Here is a 13,713-nt window from a genome sequence, read left to right as displayed (position 1 = left end):
AACATCTATTGTTTAAATAGATTTATATCTTATGTCAGGTCATTGTTATGTAGGAGTGCTATCATTAAGAGGAAAAAAAAGATAATAGAGCTAAAAAATATTCAAAAGGATACTCAAATGTGTACTTGAAAATGGAGTGTTATCCATTTTTTGGCAATGAGATTTTATTTTTTAACTCAATGGAAATTATACAGTATTTAACATTGAAGCTATGCAATAAAAAAAGTATTTTCACATAGCATCTTGCCCTTAGTGGACACTCATCACAATGTAATAATTTGCATGTGATTGAAGAGGTGTGTGCTGTAAGTAAGTTCCGATCAATGGCTAGTTTCAGAATTGATCATGTGACTTCTCAGAAGAAGCAATTAACTACCCTCAAATTGTTTTGTGTGTGTGTGTGTGTGTGTGTGTGTGTTTCACTGCATCGCACGAGAATGCTTTTGAACCCATCCCTGAATTCCTGCTCACCTGAGATGTATAAAAGCTGCTGCTCAGGTGCGTCTCACAGGTGAAGTGAGCTCAGGGGCTCAGGTACCATGATGTCCTCAGCTGTGGTGTTGAATCTTCTGCTTCTGGTGTCCATTGCTTCAGCAGGACACCACTATGGAGGCTCAGTCACCTTCAGCCCTAAAGGAGCCAATGCAGATGGGAGCATGAGGGTGAGAGTTTATTTTTTATTTGTATTTAAAAAGTGCGGAATTGCAACACTGCCCTTTATTTACATAAATACAGAAACAATTTTAAATAATGAACTTAATAGAAATAATTTTTTCATTATTTATGCATACAGAATAAAATAACAAAAGAATACATTTGAAATATTAGATGTTGGTTGGTTAATTCAAGTCAATAAGCTAAAATAATATTTTATACTTGATTTGGTCGTCTGCACATAAATGTAAAAAAATATATATAACTCTAATGCAATGTATTAATATATCAATGACAGAAATGGGGAGAAGCAACCATGGAAATAAATCAGATGGAGAAAGTAACGTCAATTTTAAAGAATAAATTAAAATAAAGTAAAACAATTTATTGATGAAGAGTATTTCTCTCTGAACTTTGACATTAATTGGCTAAACAGAGATATCTGGGATGACTATTACTCTTAAAATTATATGTATAATTTGAACAGTTTAATTAGAAAATCATATTATATTATGATTTGTTACGATATAATGCTGTGTTTGTTGTCACTGATTTGCATTTTTAATGATCTATAACACCAAATGTGAAAAGTGAAATTAAAATGAATTCTACCCACAAGTATTCTGACTCTACCGGTGTTCTGTCAACAGGTTGAGTTTCGATTCAAGCGAACCTATGACTGGTGTACGTCTAGTTGGTGGTCCTGCGCCTCTGGAGATTGTGGCTATGAATCCAGCAGTGTAGAAGGTCAAATCGACAGAAGCTCTAACGGCAGAAGTGGTTACACCAACAGCTGGTGCCAATCAGAAAATGTTGTCACAAGAAACATCCATGGAAACACACCCTTTGACCTGCAGTGAGTAACTGAATTTGTTTCAAATGAATATTGAAATGTACATTCAACATTATCTAAAATACACCGTTGTACCACAGGGACTCCTCGTGCTGCTGGGTGCCTACAGTCAATGGTGTTGGTTCGTGGTTCTTCAAAGCACATGTAGATCTAGGCATAAGAGCTGATACCAATCAACCCAACCGCTCACCTGTCACCACTACTTTACAGCTTCTACGGTTAGTCTTAAATTTACTGAACACAATTGAGAATGCATGTTAAAACTTAAATTTGAAAATGTGATAAAAATATGATTTATATATTTATATATTTGTTTATTTACATTTGTATCCTTTAGTGTACCCCAAAACTGTCCTCGTAAATATCATCTGATAGCCTATGACCCAGATGGTGACCAGGTCAGATGTAGATATGGAGCTCAGCAGTATTCTGAATGTGCCACATGTGACCAACCTAGTGGTTTCCAACTAGATCAAGTAAGAAATGCAAAATATTACCAGAATAATGTAATTTATACTGCTATGAACCAGTGGGAAGGCCAGAGATCTGTGGGTGAATCTTTGTGAAATATGGTTGCAGCCTATTAGTGTGTTTCTGAATGACAATCCAAATCAGAATGAAAAACTTTAAACTTGAAAAATTATACATTTATAGCCTACTAAATAAAACAAAATTGAATTAAATAAAAACTAGAATAGGCTAAACCCTATTAGACCAAGGTATTATACCTACAGAGAAGAATGTAAGAATATATTATTTATTATGAATGAAATGCTGAATTTTTTAAAAGCTGTTCATTTAGAACGGTCAGAATGAAACAGTTTATCAGAATGATTCCGTCTTTCACACTATTTAGTTTGAAAAGATTCACTGGAATGAATCAAACTTTCTAAAGCTACAAACGAAATAAGGAGAAGCGTTTAAAACGAACTAATTCACTAGAATGCATCGGACAAGACAAAAAGGAGAGAGAGCAAGAGCGGTTATTTACCTCCACGTGCTCAGCAGTAAAGTAAAACAAATACGGCATTAAAACAGCAAACGTTGTGTTCGTGGTGTTGCATTCGTGAAATAAAATGATTACTCATTACAAAATATGTTTACACAACAGATGTGATTATTTTAGTAATTTCATTTTATCTCCACACAGTAAGAAACCTGTATTCTGGCAGCTTCTATCAATCACCTAATAAAAGCTACCAGAACCGTTTTTGAAAAAAATAAGGAAAAACATATTAATTTGAACATCTCAATTCTTCATTAGCGTGCCTGCACACTGGACTACAGCTATGCCTCCACAACAGGCGTCTACGGATTTGAGCTGATTGTGGAGGATTTCCCCAGGAAGCACACCACTCTGGCTTATACTGATGGCTCCAGCTCTTACAGATGCTCTCTGAGTGGTGGAAGACACCGAAGGTCAATTACTTCGACACCGTACCCCTGGTATTACCAAAGTTACACAACTGTCCCATGGTGGCAACAAACTACTCCCTCACAATGGTGGTTGTGGTGGCAAAACCAGCAGTCGACCACCGCTCCACCTACAACTACTCCATGGTGGTGGTGGCAACAGCAATACACAACGGCTGCTCCACCTACATCGGCCCAATGGTGGTGGTGGCTGCAGACCACAACCACAACTACAACAACAGGACCACCTCAAGAGTACACAACTTCCATGACTTCACATCAGCGGTCGTACGAACCTTTCAGCAAGCTCCCTCTGCAATTCAGTCTTCTCGGTAAGGCTTTCTCAACAATCACCTGAACATATTATTAGTATCAGTGTGGCTAATGTGTGTCTTTCTCATTTGTATCACTGCAGTTGATTCAGCTGCTCCTTCCTGCACTGAGGGACATTACATACCTCACTTTGTGTCACCAACGCCACGCAATGGAGATGAAATCCAAGCTACGCCACTCCGTGAAGTGGAAATCCGGGTGAAGGCTGCAGCAGCTTATGCAACGTAATACACATGTGAATGCAATCAATGCATCAAGTTATTTCAATTTTTAGATGGGTGTATAACATGGGTTTATTTTTCATTCTCAGGGTTACTGATGTCATTATCAGCGGTCCTTTGAACATAACTAAGCACGCTTTGAGCACTGGAGAGTATGCAATCAGATGGACACCAATGAGGAACGACCTCGGCGATCATTTTCCCGTGTGTTTCATTGCTGAGAGCATCAGCGGGTGGGTAAACTATTCATATTTAAAATCTAGCAGAACTGAATTTCATACATTCCATAAATATTACTATTTATTATTGATTTACAGAAGCAGCGTTTATCAGTCTGAAATGAGATGTGTCATCATCACCGTTGGACGCCAGACTGGTTAGTAATTCACTTTTACTTGGACAACTATGTTCTGCCTGCACAATTTGGGTATCAGTTCTAATGACTGAACACATTTACAGTGAAAGCAAATGTGATTTGCACTGCAAACAACATGGTCGTTGAAATTGAGCAGCTGCACTCTGTCGGGCTCCACAAGGACTATCTGCGACTCAATGATCCCGCCTGCACTTTGGACTCAAATGGCACTCATGTGTTGGCAAACTTCTCCCTCAATGCTTGTGGTACCATGATTGAGGTAAAACTCTTCTCATAGGCTCAAAAGAAAGGAAGAAATTATCAAAAATTAAATGTTCCTCATGTACTTTCGAACCAATTTAGTTCCCCATCATCCCTTTAACACACAAGTCAGAATTCTTTTTGAACATTGAAAGCTGAGAAAGCTCCATCATTTGAGGTGTTTTTTGGTGCTTTTGGTAATAAGATCCATCCACTTTTGCTGTATGGAAAACAGAAGCTTGGACATTCATGTTTGATGTTTCATTGGTGTGTTTAAAAGTTTTTCATTCTCCATTCGCTTCTACAGGAGGATGAAGAGTTCATCATTTTCAAGAATGAAATTTTCTCAACCGATGACCCGAACAGCATCATTACCAGAAAGCACGAGGTGGAGATTGAGTTCTCCTGTCGTTACGAGAAGAAAAACAACATCTCACTGCAGTTCACCGCACGCAGACACATAACCACCATCACAGAGAAAGGCTTTGGTACCCTCACCTACAGCTTCGGACTCTTCAAAACAGAAAACTACTACACAGAAATCGACGTGACTGCATATCCGGCAGAGTATGAGCTTGGGGAGATGATTTACATGCAGATTGAATCCCAGTCTGCAATCAACAACACCGAGCTTTTTGTCGAATCCTGTGTCGCGACACCATACAATGACCCCAACTACCAAACACCCTACACAATTATCCAAAACGGGTAAGAAACAATCAACCATGAGCTGCAGATGCATTAGCATTATCAGATTAATTCTATATCGATTATGTTCTTCAGGTGTATATTGGATGAAACCGTTGAGTTCTACACAAGCCACGAGCCAACAGTCCGCTTCGGCCTGCAAGCCTTCCAGTTCATCGGAATGCACGAGCAGGTAAAAACCTGCTGATTGATTGACTGGATTATGATGAAAGTCGTTTAGCAGCCAACATACTGTACAAAAACATAACGCTGCTACTGACCAATCAGAATTGAGTATTCCAGACAGCCATGACTTCATCTCTCTTTTCCTCCCTAGGTGTTCCTCAGCTGTTCGGTGATTCTGTGCGAGGCCAACAATCCCAACACCCGCTGCTCTCAGGGTTGCGTCAGCAGCACAGTCGCTCCACCGGCCCACCACCATCACAGAAGAGAGGCTCCCATCCAGACCGGCAGTCACTTAGTCTCCCAGGGTCCCCTGCGGCTGAAGAGGAGCGTAGAGGAGCATGAAGGTAAAACCTCAGAAACAAGACAACATATTCGATTAGAATGATTATGTATGGCATACTATTTTAAAGGGGCATTCAATGAAATGTCTTGTGTTATATTTCTAAAGTCTTTTCTATTGAAATAAAATAAAAATACATATTTCAAATAAATTAGTTGTTTAATTATAATTTATAAATCTATAAATATTTAAATATAATTTAATATATAGAAATATTTCATATATTTTATTAGTATTTATGATGTATTGACTGAGATATTTTTGTGTTTTTTCCACAGTGTCCTCCACAGTCTTGAACCTGAATCTGGTTTTCATTGTGGGATGTCTCCTTGCAGCTGTTGGCATGGTGTGTGGTGTTCTCATCTACAGAACCAGGAGATCAGACGTCAAATATCAGGCTCTTAAATCAGATGACATTTAATGGATCTTCTCAAAGAATACAAAAAATGTGTCCTCTTTTCTCACTGATAGAAGATTCTGGCTTTGTATGACTTTGGTCTTTTTTTCTTTTCTTTTTTTCCTTTCTTTTTTTATATTGTTTTATAATCCATAAATGGTTGTTAGAGTTATTTTTCCTAAATGTCACTGTTTCTGTCTATTAGTGTGTATCTCTGATATTGCACTTTTTTGCTGATGACAATAAAACATGTAAAGAAAAGAAAATGAGTATCAGATTGATTTAAAAATAATTTAGATAATGCATATTCACAAAGATAATTAAATGAATAGCTTCTACAGTATATTGTTGTTTTCATCTGTTTTTATTTTCACCAAAGGCATAAGAACATAAGAAATGCTTTCACGCCAAATTGGCTCAATAAATAAAATAACCATGAAAATTTTTAACATATAGTATGATTTGGTTGTATTTTAAAGTGTTATGCTGACTGAAATGACAGTATTGTGTTGTACTGATATTTCTGGAGTCAGGATATAATAAAATAAAATAAATGTAAAATATATTTAAAATAAATTGAATGAAAATATTTATGAGACTGATCCATTGAAACCCACCTGTTCAACGGTAAACACCTTTCACACCAAACAAATCAAAATCAATGTGAAATGTACTCACCATGAAAAATCCAGAAGAAAACTGAATAATATAGTATGCAATGTATATATGCACGTATTTATAACCATAATCATTTTTAACAAAACCTTTTTTTAATTCAGTTGGCCTTTAAAAAAAAACACATCAACATGTGACTCAAATGAAATCATATAAACTGTCAAGTTCAGTTCCAGTTTACACACACATACAAAGCAAGCTGTAATTAGTTCTGGGGCAGATCTTCATCAGGTTGCGGAGTTACACTGAGGCTACACATCAATTGTCAAAGCAGCTTCTAATGTGATGGCGTGACTCTGAAACTCAAGCTTGTCAGCACAACACTGCATTGTAAGGAACTGATCAATTAACATTTGTTCCAGTATATGTTTACGTACCATGTCTCCTTGACGAAACGATCGCACCTGATCATACGAGTCCTCAAAATGAAAGCAAAAATAACCAACACCAAATATTTTTGTCTGTTTTTGTTTTACTTTTAAATGCATGGGTGGAAAGCACAGTCCACTGACAGGCGTTCAACTCATTAGCATTCAGGCGCAAAACACTATCAACACAAAGAATCTGTGCACTCTATTGAACAATAGTCACAGATAGTATGACAAAAATAAGATACTATCAGCACAAGAACTGTTCAGTAAACTTACACTCGGCTGATAGCAAGTTCTGATGCAGACGGGCGATCATTGGAATTTTTAATTGGAGCTATTGTATCACTTTCTGTTCTGTTATTGCTCATGAAAGAGAATTGGAGAACATTAATACAGCTGTCAGTTAATGTCAGACACTGATATCATTTGTCACAATGTGATTCAGCTTGTGAAACTTACTTGTAATGTATAGAAATATAAACTAAATGTTCTGAGATTGTGTAAAGCAGAAAGTCGTTTTATCTTATTTTGGATTCATTTCAAACCCAATACACATCTCAATGTACAATGTAAAAGAATATCAAAATAAAATACAGAGCTTTTTGAAACATAATATAACTACAGGATTTCTACAGGTTTAATTGAAGTAAATTAAAAACTTCTAAAAGAGTTTTTTAGAAAAAAAAAAATTTTAATTAGATAATGAATTGAAGGGAACACAATACGTCATTATGGACAACATGAATTTTTCACATTTCAAGATTGAAAATACAACTTACAACCAATCTTAATTACTATTTGTTTCATTTTATACAAAAAAAAATAGGTTAACTAGAAAATGGAAATAACTTTTACTGTGCCTGATTTGATCACACTGCACAAACATGATATTATTCCTCAATATATTTGTCTTGTTTTCCAGTGCAAATGTCTAAAAATTCTTAAATCAATGTAGACGCAAAAATTACGCATAAAAGAAGTCTTGTTTTCTGAGAAATGTATCAAAATGAAGTGAGTTTATGATAACAAAATGACAAATATCTGCCAAAATAATTCATCTGAAAACTTAATTCAAAGGGGAAACAAGTTTTCCTACCCCATCTTGTTTTAAGCATAAACTTTGTTCATAAACAAAAAAAAAATCAGTTTTTCACAAAAAAGAAAATAAAAAACTTTTATCTTCATTTTGCATCTGAATTAAATCTATTTTGATTTATGGAAGTTTAGACATTTGTACTGGAAAATATTGACAAAGATATAAACTTTTACAGTGCATGCAACATTTCATTTGTGGAAGTGTAAATTAAGACTTTAAGGCTCTCAGAAACCCTGCAAGTATAAGGTTATTCAGGCTAAAATGACTATTAATTGTAGTAAAATCATGTTTGACTTGTTCTAAAAAAAAAAAGTGATCTCAATCTAATCCGTGTGCCATCGATCATAAAAGTATTTTCCACCCATCAAGTCTGAAATTCTCGGTTTTCAGGCTTTTCTGGATGTTTTCGATGATCTTTCATTTCATCACACAGTTCCATCACTGTCATGCTGCATCCTTCATGCAAAGGAAAAAAAAAAATGAAAGTGTTAGCTTCATCTTGTCACATGATTTCAAGCCTAATGCAGTTCTATGCTTCCAACTCTTATATGTAAATGCATCAGCAAGTACCTTTCAAAGTCTGCAGTCCAGAAAGAATTTCTGTTCAAGTCTTGAACTCTTGGTAAACCTGGTGGTATTTCAGAAAGCAAACAGGCATTGTCTAAGTGCACTTATATCTTATTTCAGATAATATAGTTTCTCACGCGAGAAACTGGAAAAGAGCAAAGAAAGCAGGAAATGTTCTCATATACAGCAACCTATAATCTGCTAATCCAGAGATATTCATTATTTGCATCAAGATTTTCCAACCCACAGTGAACTTTGCTGTCAGACACAGGACATTTGGCACTGGACTGCAAATCTCTGAACCTGTAAACCTCTACTGGAGACAATAACATGATCTGCAAGTGTGTGAGAAGCTTTGCTTTGACGAGTGTGAGTTTCACATTTAAACCATGATTTCTCAGAAGAGGGTTTAAGTTTTTATATCCAATTCAAAAGACAGGTTTATACTACAATTCAAACATTTAAGGATGATTTTAAGTATGTCTTTTATAATGTTATTTATATTTCAAATAAATGCTGTTCTTTTAAAATGTTATATTCCCCTGAATCCTAAAAAGTATACGGTTTCCCTGAAAATATTAAGCAACACAGCTATTTTGAATATTGATCATAATAAATATTTCTTAAGCAGCTAATCAGCATTTAAGAATGAAACGTATAAATTGTGTATGATTTAATCATATCATTGTGCTAAAATTGCTGGTTTAATCCCTAAAAGAAGCAAACATGATATCTCTATTATACCCAAAGTTTTTGCTAACAACCTGAAGTCTGATCCACACCACAGTTTATTACCGTAAAGAACTGCCCACTTACACAAGAAAAGAATGCATGACAGACAACTGAAATGAACTACTTGTTCTTTTTGTTTTCACATGCCACTTAAGGGCAAGTAAACTGCTGTACTACAATAATAGACTGGTATGAGGAAACCACATCAAAAATGCAACGTGGAATATGTGATTTGAACATCAGTCTTGATTTCATAGAAAAAACTGAAAGATTCAAACATGAACATAAAATCAATATAAAGACTGCTAAAAACTTTTACTATAGAAAAAAACATTTTCCTCTTAGCTCTGTAAAATCATTTTTGATTAAAATATTGATTAATGTTTCAACTTCAAATTTTCACCTTCAGTGAACCTGTTCAGTTTTCAGTCAAATAAAGCCCTTGTATAAGAAGAGGCTACAATTCACTGTAGTTCACCGTCACTAGCACCCATTTTTCAACAGGTCAAAACTGAATAAGACAGCTGAATAAACACTGTCCTATCAAAACAACTAAGGGTTAGCATGGAATGTGTAAGATATACTGCAGTACTGTAGTGAATTCTGAAGTATCAAGTTTGATAAAAAGTTAAAAAAGTATTAAAAAGGTGCACGTTTTCTATTTTGTATTTGTCCACTAGGTGGCAGGCCAGCATTTTAATGCTTTTAAGACTAACGTGCAGCAACAACAAAATCTAAAATAAAACGTTGTCAGAAAAGGCCCTGAACAGCAATCAGTACTTTCTGTTCATATTTTATCATTTGAAGTAACTCTCTACAGGTTTGGAAAATACATCTTACCAGTGCATATCAATCTATGACCTTTCTTGACACACACACAGTTTCCAAATTAATTTGTTTAGAGAGAGAGAGAGAGAGAGAGAGAGAGAGAGAGCATATAATCTAAAAAGTGCATGGTTTTTCCAGGTCTGACAATCAAATTATTACAGCCTTCCAGGATATCCTGATTTTTCCATATGCATATGACCCTAAATTTAAACTTCTATCCAACCTACAATTAGAATGATAAGGTAACAAAGTCATCTTTAAGAGTTATGACATTTAATGAATCTGAAAGCATGTAAATATTCTGTCCACCTGTTTCAAAAACAATTGATATAAATTCATATTATCTTTCTGTGTAGTTAGAAACTAACCTTATTTGGTATTTCCCCATTGTAAGAGAAAAATTGTTCATCCATACTGGAAACAATAAATTGGCAATATCAAACCAGCAGAAGAAATAAAGAGCAAAAGTAAAATTTCACGTGATTATCAATTATCATTCTTATTACATGTGAGTACCCCTCATTAATGCAAAGTAAACAAAACCCATGTAATAAATACTTGAATACCTAAACATAAACTGATGCATCCATGCAATCTATCCCCAAACTTCCCCAAAAGCACTAGAAGCTTCTACTTATATCACTACTTTGATGTTCACTAGCTAAATTAGTTGTTTTAATGCTCAATGCTCACTAACAAGAAAACTGCAAAAATTGCTATTTTGCTTTCTATTTGATTACTGAACACAAAGACAAATAAAGAAATGATTGTATATAGGTTATATCCCATATGTTTACGAGCACTGCTGCAGTTTCAGTTCTCTCTCAGCCTTTCCTAATGAATGTTTGATACCTGCCTTGGCCTTTAAATGGCATCGATTTTCTTACCTGATGCTCCATTCCAGGGCGCCACTCAACAAGTGTTTGTTCCAATCATTATGGACTCCTGAGTCGCACGGCACGGCGGGAGACTAATTAATCAATCAAACTTGAGTAAAAGCTGGTTACACTGTAGAAGGAGATGCTTATGATGAAATTAACAGACTGTGAGTGGAAAAGTTTTAGACAAAGTTTTTCATGCCCTTAACAGACATATAATTTAATTTACATGAGGAATGAGGTTTATGAACAGAAAACACACAATATTACCATTAGGCAGTAAAGGATGCTTTGTGCACAGCGCAGTACAAATCTTCCTTTGGTTTAAAGAGGACTAACAGCTAATCACATTAAAGTCAAAAATACAATGTATGGCCTGTGGCGCAGAAACACTGTAAGACTACACAAGTAAATTGTTAACACCTTTTTAATTAGTTCAGCAAGAATTATCTGCCAACTTAATCCTGAAGACTAAAAAAACTAAACTAAGTGGATCAGAATTTAAAAATAACAATGACTATATAAGCTTCACTCAAGATCTGATTGCGTAAGATAAATCAGCACTAATATGGTTTTCTAAAGTGCCTCCGAGACACCAGAGAGATCAGACTATATGGCTAAATAAGGTTAAAGAAAAGATAGAAGGCAGTGTGGAATGAGACACCACCCATTGAGTGCTTGCTGAAGAGAACAGCCTTGAAACCCAAACAAAACACAAGCATCATTTACTTCATTTATTATAATAAATATATTGTATATACACTCATTTAACATAAGTACAATTCATATATACAAATAAACTATAATAGACCGTTTTTCAGAACACACCTAAGAGCACAAGCAGTCAAAGATGGGCTATCTTCAGAAACATAAACCGACAGCTTGCAGAAGGACTAACAAGAATATCTTGGCGTGAATCCTCAGGAGGTCTGCAGAAACATGATGAGCAACCTTAAATATATGTCACCTTCCTATATAAACTGTGAAAGAAATACCTGTGTAATGTGCACAGCCCTCCGATGCTCTAACAGAGGGTCACAAAAGCTGTAGTATTCATTTACCGAGTGGTGAACCTGCCAGATAGTGAGAGGGACAGTTATTTTAGGATACTAATTTGCTAAAATAAAAGCTTTTATGAGACAATCCTACTTCTGGTTGTGATCTGTCCAGTTTTTACATTCATGAGTTGAGGAACCGTTCATGATAGACCACCACTAGAGTTTTTTTTCCTTTTGGGTATTCCCTTTAAAGTAAACACTGATGCATTTTACTAATACCCATTGAGGTGATCTGCTTATCTCCACACCAAGAGCATCATAAATCAACCCCACAATTTCACAGACCAACCGTAGCAACGTGTTGCTTCCTCCATAAGAAAATCTAAAGCCCTGAGCCACTGTCATCCAGATAGATCTTTTTCATCCATTATAGATTAATCACCAGATACCCCAGAATTCCAGCTATGAGCAAAACCGCGGTGAAAATGATCACTGCAAATACTTTCATCAGCCCAGTTTCTCCTTCCACCGTTTCTTTGGGTTCCTCCTCACAGATGGAGATGACACCAACCGATGAATTCCCAACGCTGACGGTGGATTTCAACTCGGCTCCTGCCTCTTGCTTTGCCTCGACTGCCCACGGGGCCACCTGGACCTTCATCTCCATCTCCTCCATCATCTGGTCCACCTGAGCGATCTCGGTCTCCAGCTCTTTGAGGTCCACGGTGTCGATGTTCGCGTCTGCTTCGTACTTCATGTTTTGGACGCTCATGGCTCGAGCCGCCACGGTGGTGGTGCTGCCCGTCATTCCCGTCTGGATGAGGTGTCTCGTTGGCACTTTAAGAGGAAAATCCTGTCCGATCTCCAAGGACCGTTTCATGTCCACCTCCAGGAGCTCCACGCTGCTGGTGAAGAGCACCCAGAGGCGTTCGTATTCAGCTCGATCATCTTTGCTGATGTTTTTATCTTTCAGAAGAGCCGTGAGTTTAGTCCTGTTGGCCACGGCCAGCTCCTGGGCTTTGTTTCGGGTCTTTTTGAGTTCCTCTCTGAGGTTTTGGGAATCAGATGTGCTCCCCAAAGCGATGACCAGATGCCTGTAGCAAGCTGTGACTTTGTTGAGCGCGTCCAACATGGTCTTGCATTCGTCCTTGCCCATGTTTGCGCGGTGCTACGGATAGGTTTTTCACCGAAAATCCACAAAACTAGTGAAAAACGCGCTGGATGATAGTGTCTTTTAGTTTCCACGGGAGCAGAGCAGTCATACAAGTGCACTCATCATCATCATCATCGCTCTCGTCATTGCAAATTCCTCACCATCCATGTTCCCTGTTGATGCAGACAGACAGCAGCAGTCGGGCTTATCACTAAATGGATCCCTAAACGGCTTTAGTTGCGCTGCCGGAGATTAGAAGGCTTCAGCAGGCTATGTCCGCATGAATTTAAAACGTCGCCTCTCTTCTTCTTTTTGCACAACGTGCAATGCCATTTGAAACATAACAGGTGGTCATTTTAAAACTCCAAACAGAACGTCTACCTCCATGACGTCACAAAGGCATTCCGAGAGAGAGCAATGTAAACGGATTCTCCGAAGGCTGAATGTAAACAAACGCCCGAACGTTCTAATCGCGCCGGAGCTGTTCTCGTGTAATGTTCGTCGCTGTCGGTGATGATGCTGATAGTGATGGTGATGGAGATGCCGAGATTTTCCGAAGGCAGCAGCGATCCGTTATTCGCCCGTCATCCGTGATACGAGTTTAAATAGGAGTAGCTAAATGCTTGCCAGTGAAATTATCAGTCTAGCACTCACATCCTGGAAGATCAGCCAAACCTGTCGTGATTGGTTGGCAGATACCATTTGATACCCTTTT

At 37.0% G+C, this 13,713-nt stretch overlaps 2 protein-coding genes across 3 annotated transcripts; one reads left to right on the top strand and one right to left on the bottom strand.

The window, feature by feature from the left end:
- The first annotated feature begins 496 nt into the window (after positions 1-496).
- Positions 497-5,928, top strand: LOC113118128 (uncharacterized). The gene is made up of 13 exons (XM_026287053.1): positions 497-662; positions 1,305-1,510; positions 1,588-1,725; positions 1,845-1,983; positions 2,772-3,252; positions 3,336-3,477; positions 3,564-3,707; positions 3,792-3,850; positions 3,934-4,109; positions 4,398-4,798; positions 4,874-4,970; positions 5,115-5,307; positions 5,582-5,928. The coding sequence occupies exons 1-13, from the start codon at positions 540-542 to the stop codon at positions 5,722-5,724; spliced, it is 2,442 nt and encodes an 813-aa protein (XP_026142838.1). The 5' UTR covers positions 497-539; the 3' UTR covers positions 5,725-5,928.
- A 5,641-nt stretch (positions 5,929-11,569) lies between these two features.
- Positions 11,570-13,713, bottom strand: LOC113118126 (regulator of G-protein signaling 9-binding protein-like). 2 transcript variants are annotated; one of them, XM_026287052.1, is made up of 3 exons: positions 11,997-13,713; positions 11,843-11,920; positions 11,570-11,776 (listed from the first exon to the last, which is right to left on the bottom strand). In XM_026287052.1, the coding sequence occupies exon 1, from the start codon at positions 12,999-13,001 to the stop codon at positions 12,273-12,275; it is 729 nt and encodes a 242-aa protein (XP_026142837.1). In that variant the 5' UTR covers positions 13,002-13,713; the 3' UTR covers positions 11,570-11,776; positions 11,843-11,920; positions 11,997-12,272. The 2 variants fall into 2 exon arrangements, with proteins under 2 accessions (XP_026142837.1, XP_026142836.1); XM_026287051.1 differs by having other exon boundaries at positions 11,570-11,920.

The sequence above is a fragment of the Carassius auratus genome, chromosome 18 (genome assembly GCF_003368295.1).
Source record: "Carassius auratus strain Wakin chromosome 18, ASM336829v1, whole genome shotgun sequence".
Taxonomy (NCBI): Eukaryota; Metazoa; Chordata; class Actinopteri; order Cypriniformes; family Cyprinidae; genus Carassius; species Carassius auratus.
The sequence above is the reverse complement of the archived record's forward strand: the minus strand, read 5'-3'. Positions and strand labels throughout refer to the sequence as shown.

Bases quoted from the DNA above. Each gene is read 5' to 3' on its own strand.
- LOC113118128 (XM_026287053.1), top strand. From the start codon at position 540: ATGATGTCCTCAGCTGTGGTGTTGAATCTTCTGCTTCTGGTGTCCATT. The intron at 3,478-3,563 runs GTAATACACATG...TTTCATTCTCAG, and splicing joins GCTGCAGCAGCTTATGCAAC to GGTTACTGATGTCATTATCA. The intron at 4,971-5,114 runs GTAAAAACCTGC...TTTCCTCCCTAG, and splicing joins TCATCGGAATGCACGAGCAG to GTGTTCCTCAGCTGTTCGGT.
- LOC113118126 (XM_026287051.1), bottom strand. From the start codon at position 13,001: ATGGGCAAGGACGAATGCAAGACCATGTTGGACGCGCTCAACAAAGTC.